The following is a 13,544-nucleotide window of genomic DNA, read 5'->3' as shown; positions in this document are numbered from 1 at the left end:
TTGTAATTCATTGGATCCTCAAACTGTTAGCAAAACCTCACCTCTAATGTGAATGAAGTACCAAATGTTTCTGCTAGTTTGCAATGCAAGAGTTAACAAAGAGCTGGTTATTTGAATAAGTACAGCACTTTCTTTACTCAAGAACAGAACGCTGATGTTGTATGTATTTCTAAGTCCAGAATTTGTAGTTAAGTCATTGTCCTAAAGGGATACTCCACCCAAAAATGAAAATTCTCTCATCATTTACTCACCCTCAAGTTGTTGCAAACCTGTATGAGTTTCTTTCTTCTGCTGAACACAAAGGCAGATTTTTTGAAGAACGATTGGAACTTTGGCACCATTGACTTCTATAGTATTTTTTTTTTTTTCTACTATGGAAGTCAATGGTGCCAAACAACTCTTTGGTTCCAATTGTTCTTCAATCTGTCTTTCTTTCTGTTCAGCAGAAGAAAGAAACTCATACAGTGAGTGACTTACCAGTTTCAAGACCGAGTGTGGGTAAGGAATTTTCCCCCAAGTCAAGTGCCCACATCAATTCACTGCTAAGTTGGGTAAGAAATGGAGAGGTCCTTATCGGATCGTCCGTCGGATGGGCCCGATAAATTATCAAGTTGTCTTGGAAAGCAGTGGCGAAGATGTAAAGAATGTACATGTTTGTAACCTGAAACCTTGTTATCCTACGGCTGAAGAGGTGGAAAGAAGGGAAAATCAAAAACTTCTGGAAATCTTCCGGGACTCTTCAGATGAGGAAGAATTCTTAGAATTCTAAGAGTAGAACAACCTATGGTTGACTTTCCAATGGGGGGAGGATGTAGCGATGCTACAGTGTCAAATAATATTCAATCACATTAAATGACACAAAAATAAATAAATCTACACAACTTCATAATATTTATTAAAATTCGTACAAACGAAAACCTAAATATAGTAACAGAAAAAGGTGGGGTTTGGTGATTGAGAGGAAAAGAAAAGAGGAAGTAGAGAAACGGAAGGAGGAAGGCCGGTCGGGAAGTTGGGATTAGCGTCTGAGAAAGTTGAAGGAAATCGAGGCCGTTGTTTCAGCGTGTCGTGAAGATTCCCTGTTGGATTTTCGTTCATGTGGATGATCCGAATTCTTGCACTGCAAAGACGGGAAGGGACGCACGCGCAAGTTGAAGACTTGTGAGTGTTGTTCTTTCACTTCGACGATCTGAGACACCTAGCCCTAGAGGTAAAGAAACATTTGCTTTCCCGCGCCTTCCCGGTGAGGCTACTGGTCTCAATGAACTTACAATTACCAAACGCCCACACTTTCATCAGAAGAACAATTACTAACACTCCTTACCGACTTCCATTAACGGTGTTTGAACAAATTTCGTTTCCATTAAATGTTTACTATATTTTGAACTGTTTTGGGATTACTTTTGTTGTAGTTTTTGACTCATTGTGAACTTTCTAAGTCTGAGCGCAACCGTGCCGGTAAATCAGAGTAACGAACTGATTCATTATTTGTTTTTTTTTTTTTGTTGTTGCTTTTTGAGAACTTACTGCTGGACACTGTATGATTTATTTTTTTTTTGTGTGTGGTTGGTGAAAATTGTACGAATGGACTTAATGATCTAGACTCTTGTGATGGATTTTCTGTGTTTTCCGTGATCAGAAAATAAATGTTTTTGTCAGTTTATTTAAACTGTCTGGCGCCCAATATGAACATTTAAAAGTTTAATAAAACCACGTAACCCACCGTTACAGTTTGCAACAACTTAAGGGGGAGCAAATGATGACAGAATTTTCATTTTTGGATGGAGTATCCCTTTAAAAAGCCTTTGCACTTAGAACTTAATCTTTAATAACATAAGATTTTGGCCAATTAACAGGAAAAACAGTAACGTCAAGTTACTGTTTAGTTACAGTAAACCTGTAAGTAAATGAAAACGTAATGCGATTCACTGACTGCCTCATATGTGGCCGTTCTAATGACAGACAAAAGACCAGTGCTGGGAAAGTTCACTTTCAACATTAACTAGTTCAAAGTTCAGTTCACACATTTTAAAATTAACTAGTTCAGTTCATAGTTCATACTTCAAAAAATGAACTAGTTCATTCATAGTTCCATATGTTGCGAGCTTCAGTTATTTTATAGACGGGCAGTTTGCACAGAAATGTAAGATTTTTCCCATCCCCACCGACCTCATCATAAAATCCATTTAAATGATCATACGACGAATTCTCGCTCGCTACTTTGTCAAAGGCGGACGCGGTGCGACACTGGTGTCTTGTGTTGCCAGATTGGGTGTTTTTTCGCTAGATATTAAGGCCTGTTTACGTGTGTTTTAGCCGTGTTTTCATCTGGAAAGTTCTATAGAAATCTGGCACCTATTGTACGAAGTTAAACAGAGAGCGTGCGTTCACAGACCAGAATGAACGCGTTCACAGTATTGTTCATCAGGCAGTAATACAGTACGTTCAGTTCACGTTCGCCCAAAATATGAAAAAAAAATTGTTCAGGCACAACACTGCAAAACACATATGTCAGAAACTCTCAAAAAATAACTCAATTTGAGCTTGATTTTGGTAAAATGAACAATACAACTACACATGCAAGTGTCTGACCATTTAAAGCCACAATATCAACTTTGACAATGCAGTTCATTTATTGTTTAATCGTTTAAAAATTCAGTTTTTTTTTTCATTTTCTTAAAAGTACCATTTTTTGAGATACAAGTTTTGCACCTGCCAGTGACGATATGCAGTCTCTCAAAAGCATTAAATAAATGTGAGATCATAAAATGCTAGCTTTGCAGAGATATTTCATAACCACTACAAATAACTACAACAGAAACTGTTCAGTAGATTAATAAAATGCTAAACTCTACATAATAAAACACAAGCTGTAATTATGGCATTTAAAAAATTCTTTCAGTTTAAAACGTTCAACTTTTTGGTACTGAACATCGTGATAATAAAGTGGGATAGGATAAATGTGGGTGGTGGTTTGCCAACTGGAACTCAAAAGGGTGTAATAATTGATACTGTTAATCAACCAAATGTAAAATGAGGACATTCATCTGTTATGTAAAGGATGGCACATAGAGAGCGTTCCAGGACTGGAGCTAATTTCAGCCCTTCCAAGAATCCAGGGGCATAAAACCAGTGGCGGGGTTTGGCTCTCAGTTTTATTGCAATATGAAAGCGTAATGAGCTATAAAGAACTACATGCTATGCAAATTGGCTGTAGGAGGACTTCTGTAAATCAGATGCTGTATCACTCCAACAGACTATTATTGAAATGAGCAGTTAAAAGGGGATTAATAAAGTCAATACAAACCTGAAAAGCTCCCGAGCTTTGGAGCCGTCATATCGCCACCATCATAGATTTCTAATGAGTCCCAGTTATGCTCGGTAGCAAAGCTCATGACTTGGATCTGCCAAGATAATGGAGACACACATCATGAAATGACAAATTTATGCACAGTGAAACAATTCATTAACAAAATGGTCAAATGCTATACTTTTGCAGCATTGCTTATAATCCAAAGAACCTAAACAGGTGGTTTCTGCTAATACCTTTAAGACATCAATATGTAAATGGATCCGTAGCTGGATATGGTCATATGTTAATGTACTCATGGTGTTAATACCATGACGATTTCTGAAAGATCAAAATCCCTTTCAAGGGAATTTGCGCTGCGTCAAGAATTGATGTTTGGGGGAACATGCTCCTGAAGCATGTGTGAAATCAGTCCAATGGCCTGATGGGACGTCATAGGCGGGTGATGTCATGACCAGGAAGCTATAAAGCACACTCAGACCAAATTATGTCAGCTTTTACGCCTTCAACAAGCGCTCTGTGTGACATTGTCTCTCTCTAGTCATTGTTTGTTTGTCACAAGCATATATATCAGGACAGGAGTATAATGGAGAACAAACAGCATTTTGAATCACGCGTCTCTCCCTGCCCTCGCTACATTGCGGGTGGGGAAACACAATTTTTGTGTTGTTTGTTTGGGAGCGGAGCACGCACATATGTTCACGTGTGGGCTGACAGTGTTCACTCATTAAATTTCCTGACATGTTTTAACAGTTTTACTGTTACTTCTGTCCCAGTAGCTTTCCGTTCATACTATATTTAATCCTGTCATTAGGGGGTGTTCTAGCCGGTTTGTTAAAAACATAAAACGGAGAAGAGAAGAAGCATGAGGTAGGAAGGATGTTTTAACCATAGACATAATATATACATAGACGCCCTATTGGCCGCTGGAGCGTACGTCAACGGCGCCGCCATATTGGGGAGATCAACTTTCCCATACCTCTCATACCGGGAATTGAGAAAAATACCTGTTTTGTGCGCTGCTTGGGGCTGTAAAAATCACCACACGACTGAAAACAGCTTTCGAGGAAGTACCTTTCACAAGCAAGACTGAACGTTTGTTTTTGGTTGTATTTGGTCATGATCTAATTAGTAAGTAACGTTTAGAGATTAAATACTACTGTTATTGTGTCACGCAATGTAGTTTTAATAGTTTTTCAGTCGACAATGTAGTTGTTTAAAGCTCAAATATGTGGTTTGTTTATAAAGATAGAGCCTATTTAAAAATTTGATCTGAAGTTTTCGGAGTTGCTGCGCCCCCGCCCAGCGCTCGTCTCCCCCGCCTGGAACAGCCGTACCACGGCCAGTGCTTCTGACGGTTGCCGCTGGCTCGGATGTCTCTAGTCTAGAGGTTAAACATGAGATATAATTCGTATAATTTGTGTTTATCTTTGGTCTCATTAATCTATTAATGGTTCCCTGGTAAATAGTTTTGGCTGAAGGCAAAGTAAAGTTTCATAACTTTATATTTAGGCTATTTTAACATTGTATGTTTGACTGAAGCTACTTCTGTTATAATGGCTAGCCTATTACTGATCAATAAAACTGAAATTTAGCACAAAGAGCTAAATATTAAATATATTTTTTGTGTGTGTTTATTCTGTAGTTGAAATGTCTTATTCTATTGCTATTATTATAGAATTATTAATAAACTATTATCAATATTTTTACATGTATTCATTACCATTTCATTTGCTGTATACTATTTGTTTATTTTATTGACTAAACTATTTACTAGTACTTTTCACTTTATGTTATAATTACTATTTGCATTGCACTGGATGCCCAGTTGTACCACAACATATGTATTATCATAAATGATCCATCAGTTATCAATGTTATTGCTAAAATCTGGTCAATCACATAAAATGCTTTTTCCACAATGAGCAAACTTAAATATCTCAGTATGGGGATCTTCACCATTCTTATCCAAGAATGTTTTTATCCAGAAAAACGCAGCTCACCCGTTTACTTACATTTAATTACAATGCAGTCTTGACCTCCGCAAAATGGCGGACCCGTTGACGTATCGCAGCAACGTTCCAAAGCGGCCAATAGGGCGTCTATGTATATATTATGTCTATGGTTTTAACCACATAGAGAAGCTTTGGCCCCGTCCCAATATCCGCACTTGCGCCCTTGTGCCACTCAATGCGCGTTCTCGCTAAGGGGTGCAAGACCGTAGGTGTCCCGATCCTCTAATAATGTTCTCCAGGGGTGATCATAAGGGCACTTAATGCAGCCATTTTGCAAGTGCGCATCAGACCTCACTAGGGGTGTAACGGTACACAAAAATCACGGTTCGGTACGCACCTCGGTTTTAAAGTCAAGGTTCTGTACGTTTTCGAGACAGCAGAAAGAAAGAAAAGTCTATTTGTTAAAAGAGAAAATATTTTTAAATAAGTTTGAGTTTTCCTATTTCCTAATTCTTGAAACTTTCAGGTTTATAAATGGGAGTCATCTATGAAGGATGAACAAATAATATTTTGGTCATCACATTAAAAATAACATTTAAATATATGTTTATTTATATAGTATTTGAGTTTTGAATTGCTAGAAAAAGATGAAGCATTTCACTATTCCAGCCAAACTGGTTACAGTGAGTGTTACTATATTAAATCCATGGTGAATGTCGCTGGTCTGTGGACATAAAGTATTACTAGTTCATTCACGGCACAATGTTTGTCCTGGTTTACACGTCAGCACTGTTATAGAGATCTACGGTTAATAACGGAGAGATGTGAATGCTTCTCACTAGATCTCGCAGCGATGTTATTACTTCAGTGGCGAATTCAAATGTTTTCTTTACTTGATCTCTTAGCGCTGAGTAGTAACAGTGTCACTTGATCGAGATCGGCTCACGCTGCACAGATATTGCTGGTCCGAACTGATAAAAAACGATCCGTGAAGCACAACATGAGTAGCGCAGTTTTGTTCCGCTTTTTCCGAATTTTGTCGGCAGGAAAAATGGTCAAAGGAATCGTTCGATGTGTCGAAGCCTCGAACCGAAACGGTTCAATACGAATACATGTACCGTTACACCACTAGACCTCACTTTGCTATGGGATATTACCCAGAATCCTTTTAGTGTTGTGACGTTTCGAACAGCTAACCAATGGGGGAGAACGATTGCTATGGTGTTGTTCGGGAGTGGAAACTCTGAAGATAAAGGAAGCCGGTGTGGTGAAGTGTTTTTCAAAGCCGTGAAATTTAAAAATATTAGTGTTATTGCGTCTCGAAATGTAGTTTTAAGAGTTTTTCAGTCAATAATATACTTGTTTAAACCTCAAATCTGTGGTTTATTTATAAAGATAGTGCCTATTTAAAAATTTGATCTTACGTTTTTTGAGTTCTAGGTGATCACCGGGCGCTCAGCGCTCATGTACCCCACCTGGAACAGCTTTACCTCGGCTAGTCAGTCTGACATTTCCCGCGGGCAATGGGTCTCATTCATGAAACACGAGCAGAACGAATTTGTGTGTAAATTGTGTGTAAAGTGGTTCCTGCGTAAATTTTCGGATTCATTAAAATGTTTGTATTTTCCAAATATTAATTACTACGCAAGAAATCTACACCTGCTCCCAGCCACGCGTGAAATGGTGCGCTTAACATCCGAACGTTTTGCTCATTAATAAGGCTGCCTTTTAATTCACCTTAATCGGGTACATATTTAAACAGCATTTTGAAAAAAAATATTTTATAAAGTAATTACATACGTTTTTTCTTTTTACTTCTTATGAGAGCCAGTATAGCAGATCAGGTGATCGATGGTGGTCCTTCTCTAGTTTGAATACGATTTTTCCGAAGTGAACTAATCAACACATTCTCACCCCAAGGCGTCACCTTTGACCATGCTTCAATATTTGACGTTTTAGGCGCCCTTTAGCGTCACTCACATGACGTGATCCTACGGCGTCATGTAACTGACGCTAAAGGAAAGCGTCAGTTAGAGGACGTGGTTAGGTTTAGGTCTGGGGTGGGGGTAGGGTACACGCGATCCTAGGGCGTAGGGGTGGAGCCGAATCCGAATACGGTATTCGGAAAGGTACAAATAATGTGTTTTTTACGAATACTTATTCCGAACAAATACTTAAAAAAATATTTGTATTCGGGAACAAGAAATACTATATATCAAAAAGCTGCGTTCCTCACGAGAGTTAAGTGAATGACGTTCAGGAAGAGGTGACTGACACAGGCTGCTCCACACAGCAACAGAGAGGGCTCGGCTGAGCGAAAAAAGCACTTAACTGCATCACTATTTTTGTTTAATAGATGTTTGTACCTTAACTATGTTCCGGTGGCAGTTTATAACTTTCGGGAAGCGGAGTTTGATCGGGAGTATATTCCATTATTGACGTCTGCAGACGGGTGCTCTCATGTTCGCTCTGTTTACGTAGCTCTGTTAGCTCGGTAACGGTAATTATTTGTTTCATGGCTTGATTCAATTCCAATGTAGAATGCGGTCTGTTATTATAACAGGCCGCTGATTATAAGTATAACACACCGTTGCTATGAAAAACGTCTCGGTTACGTATGTAACCCTCGTTCCCTGAGTAGGGAACGGAGACGTTACGTCAGAAGTGACGGAGATTGGGGGTTTCGCATAGAAAGCCAATCCTCTTCGAGTATTAAAACACGAGCCAATGGCATGCAATGCCTTGGGGCTGCGGAAATTTGCATAGCGTACTCCGCCCTACTCCGTGAGTATAAAAGGAGGAAGTGAACGCAACCGCAGTATGTCTTCGCTGAGGAGCCAAGACTGAACTCGGCCTCTACCCAGCGATACAGCAGAAGTGGCAGGGAGACGTAACGTCTCCGTTCCCTACTCAGGGAACGAGGGTTACATACGTAACCGAGACGTTCCCTATCGTAGTCACTTCGAGTTACGTCAGAAGTGACGGAGATTGGGGGTCTGTGCCATCACGCCATCTTCAAGCTGTCTTCCAGTGCCCTGCGAAAGACTGAACCCCCGAGCCTTACCTCTTTTTTTTTTTTTTTTTTTTTTTTGGGGATCCGACTTTGACACAGGATTACCAAGGTACACTGGGAACATATCCCGAAGGGGACATGCTACCAGCTGCCTACCGAAGGGAGGACTTAAGAATACACATATGGCCACATAGGAACGCATATGGAACACTGGAGTACCAACCGCAGGTGGCTACTGATTTAAACTCCAGGGGTGGCAGATGGCTTGCCAAGGGAAGACACATGCTCAGAGAGGCTTACAGTGGATAATACACATGAGACGGTTACCATGGGGAACCGTGCGCATGGAGGCACCTAGCTAGCATCCAGAGCAACGCAGTGGTGCCCGCATCGTCGGTGCTGGAGGACTCAAGACTTCAATGGAAGAACTGAGGAAATATCGCACTTATCCAGTCCGGGGAGTGGAGTGGCGAGCAAGCGAAGACACCTGAGCGGATCCAGAACTGGCCGAAACGAGTACGTGAGAGGATACCGGCTCAATTCGCAGATTATAGAATCTGGCGAAGGTGTTGGGTGTCGCCCAGCCTGCAGCTCTGCAGATGTCTGTTAGCGAGGCGCCGTGCGCTAAAGCCCAAGAGGAGGCTACACTCCGAGTGGAATGGGCCGTCACACCAAGGGGGCACGGAAGGCCTTGCTGCTGGTAAGACAAAGCAATGGCATCCACTATCCAGTGGGACAGCCGTTGCTTTGAGAGAGCCCTTCCCTTCTGGCTCCCCCCATGACAGACAAAGAGCTGGTCTGAGGTCCTGAAACACTGCGTTCTGTCGACATAGGTGCGGAGAGCACGTACCGGACAGAGCAGTGCCAAGGCTGGGTCTGCCTCCTCCAGGGGCAGCGCTTGCAGGTTCACCACCAGGTCCCGGAGGGGAGTGGTAGGAACCTTGGGCATATATCCAGGCCGGGGTCTCAGGAATACGTGAGAGTAAGCCGGCCCGAACTCCAGGCACACTTCGTCAACAGAGAGTGCGTGCAGGTCCCTTACTCTCCTGATGGATACCAATGCAATCAGGAGTGCTGTCACATAGGACAGGGCAAAAACTCTACCGACTGCAAAGGCTCCAGGGGAGGCCTCTGCAGAGCACCCAGGTCTACTGAGAGGTCCCCAGAGGGCAGGAGGGGAGGGAGGCGGATTTAGCCCCCTCACTCCCCTCAGGAACCTGATGACCAGGTCATGCTTCCCATAGACTTACCTTTCACTGCATCATGAGACGCGGCAATGGCCGCGACATAATCCAAAGGGTGGAGGGCGACAGCCTGCGCTCCAACCCCTCTTGCAGGAAGGAAGCATGACTCCGATCGAACATCTCCGGGGGTCTTCTCAGCGAGAAGAACACCAATTGACGAAGAGGTTTCACTTCAACGCATAAAGGTGTCACGTGGACGACGCTCTTGCGGAAGTGATGGTTGCCGCCACCGCAGGTGGCAGCGAACTCAAACCTGCCTCGTCCCGTCCTGGAGCCACACGTGCAGCCTCCAAGATCGGGACGAGGGTGCCACAGAGTGCCCCGTCTCTGAGAGAGTAGGTCCGGTCTCAGAGGAATAGGCCAAGGAGGTGCTGTCGCGAGGAGCAAGAGTTCGGAGAACCACGTCTTGGTGGGCCAGTAGGGGGCTACCAGCAAGACCTGCTCCTCGTCCTCCTTGATCTTGCACAACACCCGTGCAAGGAGGCTCACTGGGGGAACGCACACTTGCGTGGGCCCCGTGGCCAGCTGTGCGCCAGCGCATCCGAGCCGAGAGAGCCGCGGGTCAGAGAATAACTGGGCGCAGTGGGACGAGTCCCGAGAGGCGAACAGGTCTAACTGTGCCTCCCCGAACTGGTCCCAAATCAGCTGGACCGACTGGGGATGGAGTCGCCATTCGCCGGAGATGGGACGGGCCCGGGACAGCTCGCGGCTGCCCGATTCCGGTCTCCAGGAATGTAACTGCACGAAGGGACCTCAGGTGCTTCTGACTCCATATCAAGAGGTGGCGGGCGAGCTGCGACAACCGGCGCGAGCGTAGACCCCCCCTGGTGGTTGATGTACGCTACTGCCGTAGTGTTGTCTGAGCGGACAAGCACATGCTGGCCCTAGAGCACGCTCGGAAGCGGTGCCGGGCGAGCCGTACTGCCAACAGCTCGAGGCAATTGATGTGCATGAGGCGCTGGGCTCCTGTCCAGGAACCGGCGGCTGCATGCCCATTGCACATGGCACCCCAACCCGTGGTAGACGCATCCGTGGAGACAACGAGATGCCTGGAAACTCGCTGAATAGGGACCCTGTCCGTAAAAAGCTGAGGTTCGACCACGGGAAGAAGGATCGGTGGCACGTCGGAGTCACTGGAACTCGGAGCGAGCCGCGATGCCATGCCCACCTCGGGACTCGATCGCGAAGCCACAGCTGAAGCGGTCTCATATGAAGCAAACCGAGCGGCGTTGCCGCGGCCGCGGATGCCATATGCCCCAGGAGCCTCTGAAAAGTTTCAGTGGAACCGCACTCTTGCCCTCGAACTGTCGAAGACAAGCCAGCAGTGAGTGCGCGCGCTCGTTCGTGAGCTGCGCGGACATGGCGACCGAGTCTATCTCCATGCCGAGAAAAGAGATCCTCTGCACGGGGCAAAGTTTGCTCTTTTCCCGGTTGACCCGAAGGCCCAGACGGGCTAGGTGCCGTAGCACCAGGTCTCTGTGTTCGCAAACCTGAGCTCGAGAGTGTGCTAGTAACAGCCAGTCGTCGAGATAGTTCAGGATGCGAACCCCGTGTTCGCGAAGGGGAACAAGGGCTGCCTCGACGATCTTCGTGAAGACGCGAGGGGACAGAGCTAACCCGAATGGGAGAACGGCGTACTGGTATGCCTGGCCCTCGAAGGCAAACCGAAGAAACGGTCTGTGTCGAGGGAGAATGGAGACATGGAAGTACGCGTCCTTCAGGTCGATCGCTGCAAACCAATCCTGATACCGAACACATTCGAAAATGCGTTTGGCCGTGAGCATTTTGAACGGTAGTCGATGGAGAGAACGGTTCAAAATGCGCAGGTCCAGGATCGGTCGTAACCCACCGGTCTTTCTTGGGGACAATGAAGTAGGGGCTGTAAAGCCCGGACCTCACCTCGGCTGGAGGGACCGTCTCGATTGCACCCTTCGCCAGCAGGGTCGCAATCTCCGCTCTCAAGACTGGGGCATTGCCACCAACCATCGTGGAGCGAACTCCCCTGAAGCGGGGAAGAGACCGTGCGAACTGAATCGCGTAGCCGAATCCGATCGTTCTGATGACCCAGCGGGAACCCCGGGAAGCGCTAGCCAGGCTTCCAGGAAGTGAGCCAACGGGGTCATGCGAACCACAGACGTCCCCCCGGAGGGGCAGCGAGGCGGGTCGACCGGCATGCGTGCAGGAGTTACCCCGTCCGGATGCACCGTCGAAACCCGCTCCCCGACAGAAGAGACCAGGGAAGGCAGAGCGTTCCACGGGGGTCTGTTCTGCCGGGGGTCTGGCGACAGAGGGGGAAGGGATTGGCGTAGCCCGGGGACGACACACGCACCCTTCCGCGCCCTCCGAGACAGAGAGGAATGAACGGGGCGACGCACTGGACGTCGTGCACGCTCATTCCAGTCTGTGTGCTCAATGACAGTGTCAGCTTTTCCTCAACCAGCTCAGGGAGCTAGCTAGAACAAAAGATTCTCCACCGGCCCTCCACCGGGGAAGGAGGGGCCCTGCCACCGCCTCCTGAGAAAAACCATGACACTATCACTGAGCGGCCCGCCTCAGGAACATCGCTTCGCCTGGCATCTAGCGGGGCACGCGGCCTGAGGGGGGGCTCTTTTCTTGGGACGCTTACCTGTGGCCTCCTCCGCGACGCGAACCGGCTGAAGGCTGCTGCTGGGGCCGCGTGGGAGGGAAGGGAGCCGCAGGGGGGCGTCCTCGGCGGCGAGCTGGCGGAGGCGTCCGAGCCGACGGCTGGTTGGAGGCAGCAGCTGGCCGTCGGGGCAGAGAAACCGCCTTCGTCTGCTCCTAGGCGGTCGAGAAGTGCTGGGCAAAGTCCTGGACCGCACCGCCGAACATTATGATGCTCCTGGACCACAGCGGTGGGCATCACCTGACCAAGGGAGCGAGCGACCGCCTCCGTGACCCGTTTAAGGACAAGGTAGGCGACAGGCTCGCAGCTCGCTTGGTCCGTCACCTCCTCGTGCACATTCCTGAGCAGCTAGCTTTGTAGGTGCTCATCATATGCAGGGCGGAGGCTGCCTGTCCCGCCGCTCTACAGAATCGCGCCGCCATAGACGACGAGAACCCATAGGCTTTGGAGGGGCATCTGAGAGCAACCGCCGGTTGACCGGGGGAGCCCCAGCGTACCCACAGACAGCCGCATCGCCGAGGGGAGGAAGGGCGGGGAACTAAGCACGCTTTTTTTTTTTTTTTTTTTTTTTTTAGTGCGTGTCAGTTCCGCATGCAACTCGGGGAAAAAAGGAAATTGGGGTTGGCCGTGGCCGTAAGGCGGCAGCGTTACCCAAAAACCAATTATTCAGCCGCGAGAGATCGGGGAGGGGCGGAGTTCCACCCCCACCCGATGCTCACGGACGCCCGAGATAGCACGGCCATCATCGCGGGATCAGACACGGCGGCGCTGACGCTCCCGAGGGAGGCAACGCGGCCGCATCCTCACTTCCCGAGGAGTCAAGCCCGCCTAGTGATGCTGTGATCGACATCGCATCATCATCTGGAGCGCTGCCCGAAGCAGCCGGTGCCACCGAAGAAGCAACCGACTGAATCGAACTAACGCTCGCTGGCTCTCGCACTGAGGCGGGAGGTGTGGCCCGAGGAATCGTCGGGGCTTATCCCACACCATCACCGTAAATCACCAGGTCCCCGGGTCGACGGGCCCCCTATGGAGGAAACCGATCGAGCGGGGGGGACCGGGACTCTCACTCAAGTGAGATCATTGAGTCTCGACCTCAGTGTAGAGATGGTCATGTTCCCACAGAAGGAAAATGAGTCATCCACGAACGCTGCTGCTGCATGCTGAAATGCCCAGGCATACAAAGCAGCGATCGTGACCATCAGATGACGACAGAAATCAATCACACCCAGAAGAGCACGGGCGAACCGTCTTTAAAAAGACGTGCGCGTGCAGCTCTTTCAATGAGAGGAGGAAATTCACTCTTTCAGCGCTGAAGCGACCAGGGAGAAGCGCAAAGTCTGGCAGACCACTGCTCAGATCGCAGGCGATGCAGAAT

General features: G+C 47.2%; 1 protein-coding gene across 2 annotated transcripts in view; it reads right to left on the bottom strand.

Annotated features, from left to right (window-relative positions):
* Nucleotides 1-13,544, bottom strand: part of csmd1b (CUB and Sushi multiple domains 1b) — a 756,823-nt gene that overhangs the window by 105,031 nt on the left and 638,248 nt on the right. For both annotated transcript variants that reach the window (XM_039652188.2, XM_039652197.2), the window contains exon 36: nt 3,308-3,404. In XM_039652188.2, the coding sequence (XP_039508122.2) occupies nt 3,308-3,404 (97 nt within the window). The remainder of the gene's footprint in view (nt 1-3,307; nt 3,405-13,544) is intronic.

Source organism: Pimephales promelas, chromosome 11 (assembly GCF_988280905.1).
Source record: "Pimephales promelas chromosome 11, fPimPro1.hap1.1, whole genome shotgun sequence".
Taxonomy (NCBI): Eukaryota; Metazoa; Chordata; class Actinopteri; order Cypriniformes; family Leuciscidae; genus Pimephales; species Pimephales promelas.
This window is presented reverse-complemented; position numbering and strand designations above follow the sequence as displayed.